The sequence below is a fragment of the Strix aluco genome, chromosome 6, assembly GCF_031877795.1.
Source record: "Strix aluco isolate bStrAlu1 chromosome 6, bStrAlu1.hap1, whole genome shotgun sequence".
NCBI lineage: Eukaryota > Metazoa > Chordata > Aves > Strigiformes > Strigidae > Strix > Strix aluco.
Window position 1 is genome coordinate 36,800,982 of NC_133936.1, and position 13,339 is coordinate 36,814,320.

General features: G+C 40.0%; 1 protein-coding gene across 1 annotated transcript; it reads left to right on the forward strand.

Moving 5' to 3' along the window:
• Positions 1–3,158: 3,158 nt before the first annotated feature.
• On the forward strand, positions 3,159–11,914 carry ZSWIM2 (zinc finger SWIM-type containing 2). Its single transcript, XM_074829973.1, is given in 14 exon segments — positions 3,159–3,181; positions 3,267–3,932; positions 4,561–4,601; positions 6,494–6,729; positions 6,957–7,191; positions 7,194–7,239; positions 7,585–7,669; positions 9,419–9,605; positions 9,608–9,663; positions 11,219–11,228; positions 11,231–11,585; positions 11,587–11,669; positions 11,672–11,864; positions 11,866–11,914. Coding segments are annotated over 14 exon segments (2,265 nt in total).
• Positions 11,915–13,339: the final 1,425 nt, after the last annotated feature.

Consider the following 13,339-nt stretch of genomic DNA (forward strand, 5'->3'; position numbering starts at 1 on the left):
AAATTCTGGAAATCAGAAACTTCCCAAGTAGACAGAAAATGGAGATTTGACCTTCCACAGATGTGGGAACTGAAATTTTCTTCAACATTCCACTTCAAAATTAAATTCAGAACTGGGTTTCAGCAGTACTCAAAATTGCATCCAATAAGGATGAAATAATCCACTGTTGTCTGGACACTTCACGGTAACAGTTTAGAGAGATTAAGACAGATGATGCCACCTACTGTACCACTTACAAACTCAACAAAATTTAGGATTTCAAGAAGCTTTTATGCACTGATGTTAAAGATGAAGCTTTCATTGTCTTAAAATACAAGAAAACAAATCAAGAGGCACATGCTATCTCAAAGAACATTAGAAAAAATGCACTATTACACAACAGTTATTTCTAAAGACCATTAATAGAGCTGGATCCTGCCACATAGCGTGAGGGTTCTCATACTAGGAATATGCAATTCAAGCTGCTAGGCATGCAGGCAAAGATCTGTACTGGCTGATCTGCTTTGATGGTGAGGAAAATAGTGTCATTTTGCATTCTGTAACATTTCAAGAGGATGAGGATTAAAAATGCTTGTACTTGGAGGCTAGTAAACCAGACAGAATGAAAGGTAAATAAATACCAGACCAGTCAGTTCAAAAGGCAATTTGTAAGAGCAAAATGATACATCTTGTGTCATGTCATGGAACAGTTTGTAGCTGCAAATGGAAACAGTCTGTCATGTGTTATATATAATAACCAAATATAACAATATTCCCCATTCCCTCACTAGAAGGACTCCCTATGCCATGACTTGGGAAAACTGTGGGTCCAAAATATGCACAATGTAGCTGTTAATCTGTAACATTTACTGCAGCAGTTTCTTTTCTGAAGCTATTTCTCTGAAGAAGTTCAACAAAATCTAAAATTTAGTGCTTTATATATGTTTATAATTCTATCCTTCAAAAGTTCAGCAAGGTACATGCATTGCTATGTATCTTTCTCAAATCCATCCCTGAGAATTGTATAAATCACAAGAGCATCGATTGGTCTTACTTATTCTTAAAATTCTTCTTCCCTCAGAGCAGACACTGTACATTCCTGTATGGCTGTTAATGCTATGACATCTTATGTCTAGTGGGGAAGAAAAAAGAAAAAAGTGGAATACAGAATCATAGAACGGTTTGGGTTGGAAGGGACCTTAAAGATCATCTAGCTCCAACCCCCCTGCCATGGGCAGGGACACCTTCCACTAGACCAGGTTGCTCAAAGCCCCGTCCAACCTGGCCTTGAACACTGCCAGGGAGGGGGCAGCCACAGCTTCTCTGGGCAACCTGTGCCAGTGCCTCATTACCCTCACAGTGAAGAATTTCTTCCTTAGATCTAATTTAAATCTACCCTCTGTCAGTTTAAAAGCATTACCCCTCATCCTATCCCTACCCTCCCTGATGCAGAGTCCCTCCCCATCTTTCCTGTAGCCCCTTTCAGCACTGGAAGGCCGCTATAAGGTCTCCCTGGAGCCTTCTCTTCTCCAGGCTGAACACCCCCAACTCTCTCAGTCTGTCCTCACAGGGGAGGTGCTCCAGCCCCCTGACCATCTTCATGGCCTCTTCTGGACCCGCTCGAGCAGGTCCATGTTCCTCTCATGTTGGTGCCCCCAGAGCTGGACACAGCACTGCAGGTGGGGTCTCATGAGACTGGAGTAGAGGGGGAGAATCCCCTCCCTCGACCTGCTGGCCACACTTCTCTTGATGCAGCCCAGGACACGGTTGGCTTTCTGGGCTGTGAGCGCACATTGCTGGCTCATAGGCAGTTTTCCCTCCACCAGTACCCCCAAGTCCTTCTCCTCGGGGCTGCTGTCAATCCACTCATCTCTCAGCCTGTATCTGTGCTTGGGATTGCCCCAACCCATGTGCAGGACCTTGCACTTGGTCTTGTTGAACTCCATGAGGTTTGCCCGGGCCCACCTCTCCAGCCTGTCCAGGTCCCTCTGGATGGCACATCCCTTCCCTCCAGTGTATTGACCGCACCACACAGCTTGGAGTCGTTGGAGAACTTGCACTCAGTTCCACTGTCTGTGTTGCTGACAAAGACATTAAATAGCACCAGTCCCAACACGGACCCCCGAGGAACACCACTTGTCACTGCTCTCCATTGACCACAACTTTTTGAGCACAACTATTCAGCCAATTCCTTATCCACTGAGTGGTCCATCCATCAAATCCTTGTCTCTCCAATTTTTTATCTCCTAAAACATCATTCAGGAGAGATGACACAGTAGTAAAGTCAAGGAAAAGGACATAAACAAGCTGGTCCAGGAGATTTTGCAAAAAGTCTGTGATATCTAGTGAAAAATTACACCCTGAGGACTTTGCTTAAGAATGTTGCACCAAGGGACTTTGTCTATTAATCCTCTTCCAACTCCCACCCTTCAGCCTCAGCCTCCTGGCAGGGGTCTTATGAATCGGTTGAAAGAAAAAACTCTGAGGATTATTTGATGCACCACTTAAGCGAAAAACCAGCCACTTCAATCCTTGCAGGTTGACTTGTCCACTTGAGCTGACTCAGGTCACACTTGTGACCAACTCACCTGAGTCACTGTATCATGTCACTCTATCAAGTCCCTGTGTAGTTAGTGCCTTCCACACTACTCCACAGTTCTTTCCAACTCAGGCACCAGGGGCCCCAGCTGTTTCTTTCATGAACCTAGCGTTCAGAACAACCTGTCTGACCCTGTTCTCAGCTCTGCACTGATCTGTACCAGGGTCCTGAAGCTAGATCAGCTTTTCTTCATCAACACTCTTCCTCCACCACCTGGCACGGGGGGCATCCATTTTGACGTGGCACGGCGCCAGGCCCCAGATTCCTGCTGCATTCCCATAACCTCAACTCCTCTGGCATCCGCGGGGGCCCCTCTGCTGACTCCTCCTGCTTTTCTGGGAGCACTTCAAAGAGGTTTAGCACAGGGCAAAAAAACCATAAATGGGATTTAGGACCCCATTACCACGTTGTATGTGTTTATATTCCAGTAAAAACTACACAAACTACTTTTATATTATCAAAAGACTCGTAACTATCAATTGTTTGAAGAATCGACACAAATATTTAACAAAGTGAAAATAAACACGTTTTTACAGACTACAGGGAGTGCAACAGTTCCCCCTAGCGACTGCGACACAAAATGGAAGCCCGCCCACCTTTCTGGTAAACGTTTTCTGAATCGTTTGCCTTACAAAGAGCACGGAATAAAACAGGCGTATTTCGAGTGCGTTAAAAAATAACTGAGGAGTGCCGAGGGAAGGGATCGAAAGTGGGTGAGGAGGCGACCCTTCCCTTCTCCTGAAAAGATCCACCGGCAGCCGGCGGCTGCAACCCCGAAGCCCGCGGGAGCCTGGGCTGGGCAGGGCCCCCCTCAGGGCCGCCGCCCCGGCCGGCCGTGCCCGCAGCCCGCCGGCTGCACCCCCGAGGCGGGCGGCACTCCGCGGAGCTCGGCCTGCGGGGCCCGCGGAGGCGCTTCTGGCCATGGCGGCGGCCGGTGGGTGCCCGGCAGCGCCGAGCTGAGGCGGTGGCGGCGGCGGCACCGGGCAGCAGCGTGCGCGTCGCGCCGGAGCTGGGCGGCGCCGCTTCGTCTTTCCCCGGGCGCTTCCCGCCCGTCTGTGGCAGGTGCCGGGGGCAGCGCCGCGCCCGCGCCGCCCTCCCGGCAGGGCCGGGCCCTGCGCCCGCCGCCGCCCCGAGGTGCCCCCGTGTCCCCGCCGGCTGGAGGGCGGCGGTCGGGGCCGGAGGCCGCAGCGCCCCCGTGCACGGCCCCACCTCGGTGTGAGGCGCAGCAGTTACCGCTGCAGAGGAGACCGAGCCGGGCCGCGGGGCAGCGTGTGAGGGCACCAGCTGCTCCCTCAGAGCTGCGCCCTACAGGGAGCTGTTGGCTTGGCTTTAGTGCCGGGGGGGTGGGGGGGCGGTAAGTACATGTTTTTATGTATCAGCGCAGGTGTGTTTACGTTGGAGCAAAGATAAACCTGGTGTCAAAAACAGCCACACAAGATCCATTTCAGACTTCAGAAGAAGCCCACGTCGCTTCCCCCAGAGGCCCTGGTGCACCCTGAACGGAGCCACAATCCACTGCCCTAGCGCGAAGCGTCACGCAGAAAGCGGTGAAATGGTTTCCTGCAGCCACAGCAGTTGTCCCATTCTCTCTTTGCTGATAAGGATATATTACTTGTCTCAGGATTCAATAGGCTGAATCAAAGCCCACTAAACAGAAAATTACTATTTTTGGCTAGGCTAAGTTGTTTTGGCCGTCTAGAGAGTAGAACCAAGTCACTGAAGAAATCAGTGACAGCAAAATAAGCCAGGAGTAGGACTACACCCTTGATTTAAATTACTTTTAAATCAATTTTTAAAATTTACTAATATATCCACTACAATAAGATTATTCAGCTTCTCTCATCTAATCACACCGTTAATACTTTCTCTGTAAGATTGTGTAGGACTCTTACAAGGCTGCTCCATTTAAATTGTCAAACTAACGTCTACCTTACTTTACACTGATGTTTATACGTATTAGATATTTTGGTTATGAATTGTAGGATACTGCTGAAAAAGTCTCAATTACCAAGAGATCATGAATGGAAGTATTAGCCTCTCGTTTATGGCTGGCATGTAGAACTTACAGATTTTAAATGCATGAAGCAATGTCCTCCAGAGTTTTGATAAGATTTCTTTATAGATCAGGGTCTTGCTCCTCCTCTCCCTCTTCCACTTAAAAAAAAAAAGTTTAGTGCTCTCAGGCATTTTACAATTTGTTTCCTATTTCTGATACAGAACACTTTGTGTTATATCATTGATTACAACTGCAGTTTCAAGAAAAATGAAAATGCAAAAAAAGCAACAATTTAAAATATTTAAAATTTATATATTTATATAATATTTAATATTTTAAAACATCTTGTACTGAAGTTAATCTAGTGCTTTCAAGATGTGGTTAGTGGGTAGACACAAATTTGATGCCTCATTTAATAAGAAATTAACTATAGAACTACAGTTCATCTTGTACCACTTTTTCGTAGCAAGCCCTTCAGCATAAACTAGCTGCAGTGACTTTTCTAGTTTAGGGTGACATTTTTACTTTCACATCATTAGTATTTCATGAATGCTGCCAATGTCTTGGAGATTCCCCCTCAAACTTATAGGTATATGAAAAAAGTAAGCTGTGCAAAATGTAATCCTTTACTGATTTTGACACTTGTGGCTCTCTGTCACCAAAACCACAAAGCTTTTTCATCCAAAGGATATAATCTGTATAGCCAGGTTAGCTTTCTGACATGAGTCAGGGCTTTAGGCTATTATGAGCCAGAATCTCAACTGCTTTGTTAGATTTCCTTACTTAGAACTTTAGGAACTCAAATAATACAAATAGTGAAAACATCCCACAAAATAATTAGTCTAAAGATCTTTTTCTAAGTAGTAACAAAGCAGCTAAATACAAAACAACTTTAAAGAATGGCCACCATTCAAGAAGTTACTTCTTAAAAAATATTTACATACAAAAGCAAACATCTTGTACATAGTCAGAACCTAGCTTGCATTTTTTCATCTGAACTAGCTTTTAGAACATTTTACTTTCTGAAGTTTTGTACAGGCAAAATAACTTCAGTAGAAAGCAGTGAGCTGGTTTTCATCTTAACTCATCACTAGAATTTGTAACTAGCTTCTGGCTGTGGATATAGTGACATGGGGTATCAGAACTGTACCCAGACTGAGTTTCAGAGAACAGATCATTTTGCCAAAGCTGGCTGTTAGCACAGGAATTTCCTACCTTGCATCATTTTCTCCTTCTGAAAATAAGGAAACTTCAAGGAAGTCCCTTCAGTGTTTTACTGAAGTGTCAGCATTTCGTTATGAGACTAGCCTCTTGAATCTTGAACGAGAAGCAAAATACATTCAGTTCACAAGCACCATGAACTATACTATGGAAATCATGTTTCCTTCTTTATTATTCCATGTTTCAAAAGATAGTGCAAAGCTCAATTCCTTGGGATCTGAAAAGTTTGGTTTTTTTTTTTTAAACACAGCTCACTAGAGGGAAGATTTCCAGGAAATAGTATTTCTAGAAAATCCTCCGTAGTTGTTCATTTCCAGTATTTAGAAGTAAAAACTTTTTTTACTCTGACTTAAACATATCTATAAAGGCCTTTTGGAACAAAACGCTGCTTTGATCAATAAATTTAGTAAACCAAATTTAACTTACTGAAAAAATACTGAAAACTTCTCAGTTTAGAAACATTTTTGATTCATTTTTGCGTTGGACACCATTTTAGATAAGAACTTGCATAAGCAATATTGTTAACAGTTACTGTGCAAGTTATAAAAAACAATTTACAACATTTTTTTGGCTGAAATGTACTGCATATGTTTGAAAGCGAGTACCTACCGCATTTCACAGATGGAGAACTCTTGTAAGTGAGACAGTGCCAAAACACTTTTAATTTTTGTGTTTATTTTTGTGTTTACTTTTGCTAGATGCTTTTACGTTGGGTCTTCGGGAAAGAGAAATTGAGGATGTGCTTCAGCAATTGCATCAAGAACAAACACAAAATCCAGAGGAAACTCTCTTCTCACAAACATTACACCAGGAGAATGATAGATGCATTGATCATAAAGAAATTGATGAAGAGGATGTTTGTCCCATTTGTCAGGAGGAGTTATTAAAGTTACTAAAGGAGTTATTAAAGAAAATGCTTCTCATCACTTACTGTGTGTACAATTTGTTCTTTGTCTTGCTACATATCTCATTATAGAATAAACATTACAATATACTTAGCTTCACTACACAAGGAAAAACACCTGACAGGTGTTACAGCCCTTTTCCAATCTGGAAAATTAAGTAATCCTGCAAGTTAAAATGTGGGTGGAAGGGAAGGAGGAAAAGAAAAGGGATGACTACTTAGTATTGCTATGTGATTTTTTTTACATGTTTCTGGAGAGATTACAGAAATTGGTATTGATTTTCTATAAATACAGCTATGGTAACAACATTAACATAAAATGTATGAAAATTTGGGCTGACCACCAAGATGAAATGGAGAATGACTCTGTAGTGAAGTGTCCACTTTGCAGAGAAAAATTTGCACCTCTAAGGCTCATTTTAGAAGAATCCAGAAACTCTAAACAACTTATAAGTGCAAGAGATAAAACACGACTGGATAGGCACCTTGGAATCTGCTGAATAACTGCAGAGTATTTCCTATTGTAGGGAAGTGCTACAAGTATTTTTAAACCAACATTTTGACAGTGCCATGTCTTTGAGCATATTTTCTAGCTTGTCGGTTATTTCTCTGCCTTTATTATAAGTAACTGATTTCACCTACAGGGTAGACAATATGTGCTTTGTAAACAAATAAACATCCATGGAAACATCCATGGTAAGCAAAGCAGAGGTTTTTGTTTTTAAACTTGCTTTTAGTGGAGTACATCTCCAAACAATTCTGTAGCATGTATTTGGAATTGTCCTTTTTCAAATAAAAAATTTAGCTACTATTTTATGATAAAGCGTTAACTGCTTGTTAACCTAGCTCCTTATTCTGTTGATGTGTTTTGGTTTTTCCTTTTAGGTGTACCGCAAGCATTGAGTATCACCTATGTCATGAATGTTTCACTGGCTTTTGCCATTCTCTACGTGGTTTTGTTTTTAGACAGGTACCAGAAAGGTTTTCTTTCTTACATCCTACCCTGACCTATATAATATTAATTGATCTCAGTTCCCCTTATACAAATCATGCAGACCTTGCATCGAATTAGACTTACTTAACTACAAGCTAAGTAGCTACAGAAAGATACTGAGATAAGCAAAAATAACACCAAGAGAGCTTGGTCGTCCTCTGCTTGTATACGGTGCACCATGGCACCCTCACAGGGACAGCAGATGCAAATACATCCTAGCTTCCTTAACCCTTTCTCATTTCTTTGTGTTGATAAGCCCTTGCAGTTGACAATGTGATGCAAAAAAAGGGCCACAGTAACTGACATAAAATGGGAAGACTTTGGAGGTTCTTTGAACTGTGCTTGTCCAGGGCATAGGCGTAACACATCAGTGCCAGAATCCTCCCTGGTTAAATCTAACTGCACCTTATTATCTTCCCAATTATATCACCCAGGACAGTAATCACCTTCTGTAAGAGGGGTACCTGAGACTATTAAAGGCTGGGGAAAGTTCTGTCAGCATGTTTTTTTTCCAAGTAAGTGCTACAAGAAATTCGCTAAGAGTCCAGGCCTAGAACTAGAGCACAGAAACCACAAAATTAAGGAGCTGTGAAAATGAGTATGTGCAGTTCCACGGATAACTCGTTGTTTTATACCATTAATTCACTATGTAGAATCCAAGCAGTAGGAAAAAAAAAATAATCAGTGAATTCAGATTACTGCAACAACCATAAATAGATATACTTATGTCTCAGAAGCTAATTTTGCTGCCACTTTGTCTCTGGATCTCCAGAAATATCAGCATTTCAAGTTTGAGAGAGCTGTCTTTGAAACAATGAGAATATCTCCAAGTCCTAGCTGAAGACTTCAAGTAGACAGTCTTTGTTCCAGGCTTTATTGTACAGAAATGAAAGAGATGATACAAAGAGAAACAAAAGCTTTTGCTCATCTTTATATCTGCCACATCAGTGCACAAGGATTCTCGTCAGAAAAACAGTCCTACCTGATGTAGTACTGGATGCATAAAAGATCAATATTTTAAAAACTTTCAGAAAGGAATAGAGGTTCATATTCCAGGATCACCTCTGAAATGAACTGGTACAAAGCAAAGGCTGAAGATATTTCTGTACCCATGTACCATGAACATCTGTTTATAATACAGATAATGTTAAGGTAGTCATTCTTCTATACCATATAAAAACATCACCACTATAAGCTGATCAGGCTTTTATCCTTACTTTATGCTTTTATCAAAAAAAAAAAAAAAAAAAAGAAAAAAGGAAAAGCTACTGAAAAGAATGACTGAGATACTTTGATCAAACATTAATCACTTCTAATTAAAAACTAGAAAAGTACCAGTTCCTACCCAAACCAGACTACAGGATTAGGTTTAGAGTCCTATCCAAGATAGAGCAACATATGATCCCCCATAACTTCAAAACTAAGGTAGCTTTGCAAAAGATCACAATATTTGGGTTATGATTTCTGAGCTTGAGTTTCAAAAGGTCATGAAAACATTTGTAGCTTTTATTCAGAGAAACTGATGTAAAAATTGTTGCATAAAATTCAATGGCTTACATTATGCAACTCTTCAGGCTAAATGAACATACTAGCTTATTTTTCTGGGAGGGGTGTGTATCTGTTCATGACTGTCACAGTAAGATCAACATCACTGGAACAACTTTCACAGCAGCTCTGGTTTAACAGACTGGTTAGCCCATCCAGTAATTTAAGGTACTATTGAAGAGAAACTTCTGTCAGAAAAAACCTTATCGTTCTGAAGTATTCAGCTTTAGTTGCTGTTTCTCCATATTTATTGGGTTTTCTTTGTTTGCTTTTAGGACTAGTTGTACCCCAAAGAACACTGTAAAATCTTTACCCATCATTTTAAGTAGTAAAGATAGTAACTCACTTGCCCTGGGTATTCAGTGGAGACTTTGAAGAGCTTTCAACTTGGTCAGCATCTAAGACTCCTATCATGTAATCACAAGGTAAGAGAAAAAAAAAAAAAAAAGTGTTCTGAACGTTGAAGAGCCAAATCTTCATATAGCCTGTTAACTTGTAGCACATTGGACTTTCTGATGCTGACACCCTCCAGCACATGGTGTACCCGAACCCTTAAGGCACCACGGCTAAGTATTCATGTCACTAGTCTGAAAGCTCGCATCCTTGCTGAACTGTATGCCTCAGTCTTAACATCTGCTTTAAGGCACAGGAAGCGTAATGGTTAGAAATGCAGCTAAAATAATTAACTAATTTTTTACAAACCAGGAGCAAGAAGCAGCATAATGAAATGGTCTAATACGAAATTCTCTGCTAGTAATGAATCAGATTGTTCCTATAGTCTGCATTCTTATTCTTGGAGCTCGGACAAGGTAAGTAATATTAGAAACAAAAGTTGAATCAGGGATATGTATGTTTTATGGCCATTAGTGACAATTTAAATACTCTATTATCTACTATTACTGATGTTTACTCCTGAATAATATGGTACTTTCTTTAGGAGCCTGGTCCACTATTCATATTCTTTCAGTTCTGATACATTCTGCAAGAACTCAGCAGCATCTCTCTGAGCAGATCACCTTGAACAAACTTAAAATTTTTAAAAAATTAAACCAGATTACTTTGCAAAGATTTAGATCCTCTGGGATATTAAAATGCTGAAACACTGCCTTTCAGGTTTGCTAGTTTATCAGCTGAAGCCACAAAAATCAGATTCTTTCTGTGCTTCTTAAATCGGTGGCAGTTAGCACCTTCCCAGTATTTGAGAGGCACATTTACATCTTCTGAGCAGTTTATAATTTCAAAAACTTAGCAGTGGAGCTTTGATCCATCTCAGTGTACTTTTTGCAAAGAGAAGCCAAGTTTGCCTGAAAGTTGGGAAGCCTTTTACGAGCCTGCAGCAAGTTTTGTTATTTGGAAATATACTCAGCCAACCTGTGAAGTTAATCTTTGCTAGTTTGTACCAGCACCCTTAACCAAGTTCATAGAAGATAGCGCTTTCCAGATTTATGTAACTCAAACTGGCTTACCTGACCAGCAGTATTTCTTCACTGATGACACAACAGTAGTAACATAAATTCAAACTCCTTGCTCACTTGTAGAATCTTGGTTACAATCTCAGTAGTTACTGCCCTTTAAGTCCAGAATCAATACGGAACAGAATCAAAAGGGAAATTAAGCTGAAAGGGAAGGCTAGCAGAGTCATCACTGATTCCTTATAATAGCAAATATATGTGTAATTATATTACGTGTTACAGTTAAGTAACTTGATATTTGCAGCACCTCTAAAAATGGGATTTAAATATCCAGTTTACAGCAGTCAGTAAAATTTTAACTAACTTTCTTTAGCTTGCCAGTGCCCAAAACTTAGAATCTATTCATTCTATACATAAGCCCTGTGGCGATCAGTAAAGTTCCTGTGGGTTTGCACTCATAACATCGGAGAAGAGGCCTCTCTGAATTACTGTTATATGCAAGAACAATTGATTAGTCCATATTTAGCTAAGAAATATTACGCAACAGCTGACCTTCCAATCTTTTAAGTTTCATAGGGAATTGACAGTTGGCTACTGCAGCAAAGAAACACACATCCTATTGATGACTATGTTGTATACAATCCTCTGACTTGGCAGGATATGCCAGCCAAACATGGAAACAGCCCAACAGGCTCTCATGCAAATCCTAGCAAACTTGCAAAGCAAGTGGAACCAGAAATTTGTGTATCTGGAAATGGATTATTTCTCAAGCAAATACCATCTGAACATGCATCTGAAAGTTCTTAAAGTAGCTTCAGAAAACCTAACAAAGATGTGCCAAAGTCCTGAAAGGATGTAAGATTTAGCAGCCTCCATTTAGGAGAATCTGATCAGAATCTATGTGATTTTTCCAGGCATAGTAAGGATTACTCTCTAAGCATTTTCTGGGAAGTCCAGTACCATTAGAAAGGATGACATTCATAATGCTTCGAGAAGCTAGCATCAGTTTGACTGTGGCAATACAAAGTAGTTCCTTTTTAAAAAGATGGCTGTAATAATTCCACAATTCTAAGATATCTCATGGAGTTGAATTTTGAAATCGATTTGTGCACTGCAAATCATTCCTCAAGAAAGCACAATAAGGATGTGGAAAATGCCAGCCATCAACAGAGGCTCCTAATGAGACCACCACCTAAACAAAATCATCTGAACTTTTAAGAAAAATAGATTATTGGAAGGAATTCCACTGCATACCAGCTCATGATTGTCTTGTTTGGGATAACATAGCTATATTCTTACTTTTACACTCCATACACAGGATTTCTTAGAGACTAAGAAACAATAAGTGAATAATCAGATGTCATGAACTGTAAGTACCACAAAAGTTAACTCAGTGCTGCTCAATGCTGTGAGAAATGTTGTATTAAATCTCAAATAAACAAAGGAACTGATCTGGCTGAGATGTATTTCAGAAAATAGCCATATACTTGTAAAATTGTCACTATTTCTTATTCGCAAGTTTTTAACCTTCAATCAAGTAAATTACTCAAACGTAAAATGCAGAAAGCTTTCACATTCTTGAAAGAGCAGTTAGGTAACTGGCAAATTAAGCCGGACTCATTTTAACATTATTGATGAAAGAAATTATATCAAATGTGCTATTTTCAAATGCGCAGTAGTAAAACCAAGATGGAAAAAACCCTGTTTACAGTATCAGGTACATTCTGTAAGATCTGCTATGGTTTCCTGATAGTTCATGCTGAAAAGAGGAGCTAAGCCTCCAAATAGTATATAGGAACCACCCACTTAGCCATTTTCAGTCATGCACAGATGGCCAAGCCAAAGAATTCCTGAGTCTAACAATTATTTCCTAAGTGGTAATATAATAAATAAATTTGAATTTTAGTAATTTTAATGTTAAGGTCTAGATTCCCAATAAGTATAACAAAGATTTAAACCTCAATACCTGCAATAAATGTAAATATAAAGCCCAACTGAATCAGAAATACTTTTCTTTCAACTCAGTTGCTGGTTAAACAGAACAAAAAGAGATATGCAATAAGAACCTCCCATTTTTGAAGTTTTATTCTGAGAATCTAAGAAAAATGGGAACATTTTGTTGAAGCTTAGCCAGACTTATGACTTGACTTTTTCCAACTATCTTTCTCTGTTTTAAAATCCAAATATGAGAGCACGTCTAACAACTTATTTAGAAGAAACAAAACAATATCATCTACTCACACATACTTTAACTCTTACTTAAATGAGTAATATGTAGAGTTTGTATTTTGTGTTTTCTATGATGACACAGAACAAGCTGAAACTCAGTCAATTTTGATATAAGTATTTGTATTTACAGATCAGCTGATGACTCAGATACCCAATTTTTACACAGAAGTGAAATACAATAGAAAATACTGTTCTTTTCTGTTGAATTGGAAATAAAATTCCTGAGATTTCTTTAGCTTCTTGTAGAGAGAAAGTTGACTCTGTTTTAAAGTATCTAATGGATTTGCAATAATTAAAACAACTAACTTCTCAGCAAGGTTAAAAATAAAAAGTTATTCTGTGAGAGTAAGAAGACAACCAGTAGTTCATGAGAAGACTGTAGCTTCTCAGAGCATTATAGGAGTGATCATAGAACACATGCAAGTGTCCCCCATGGTAGGAAAACCTTTGCAATGTGCTT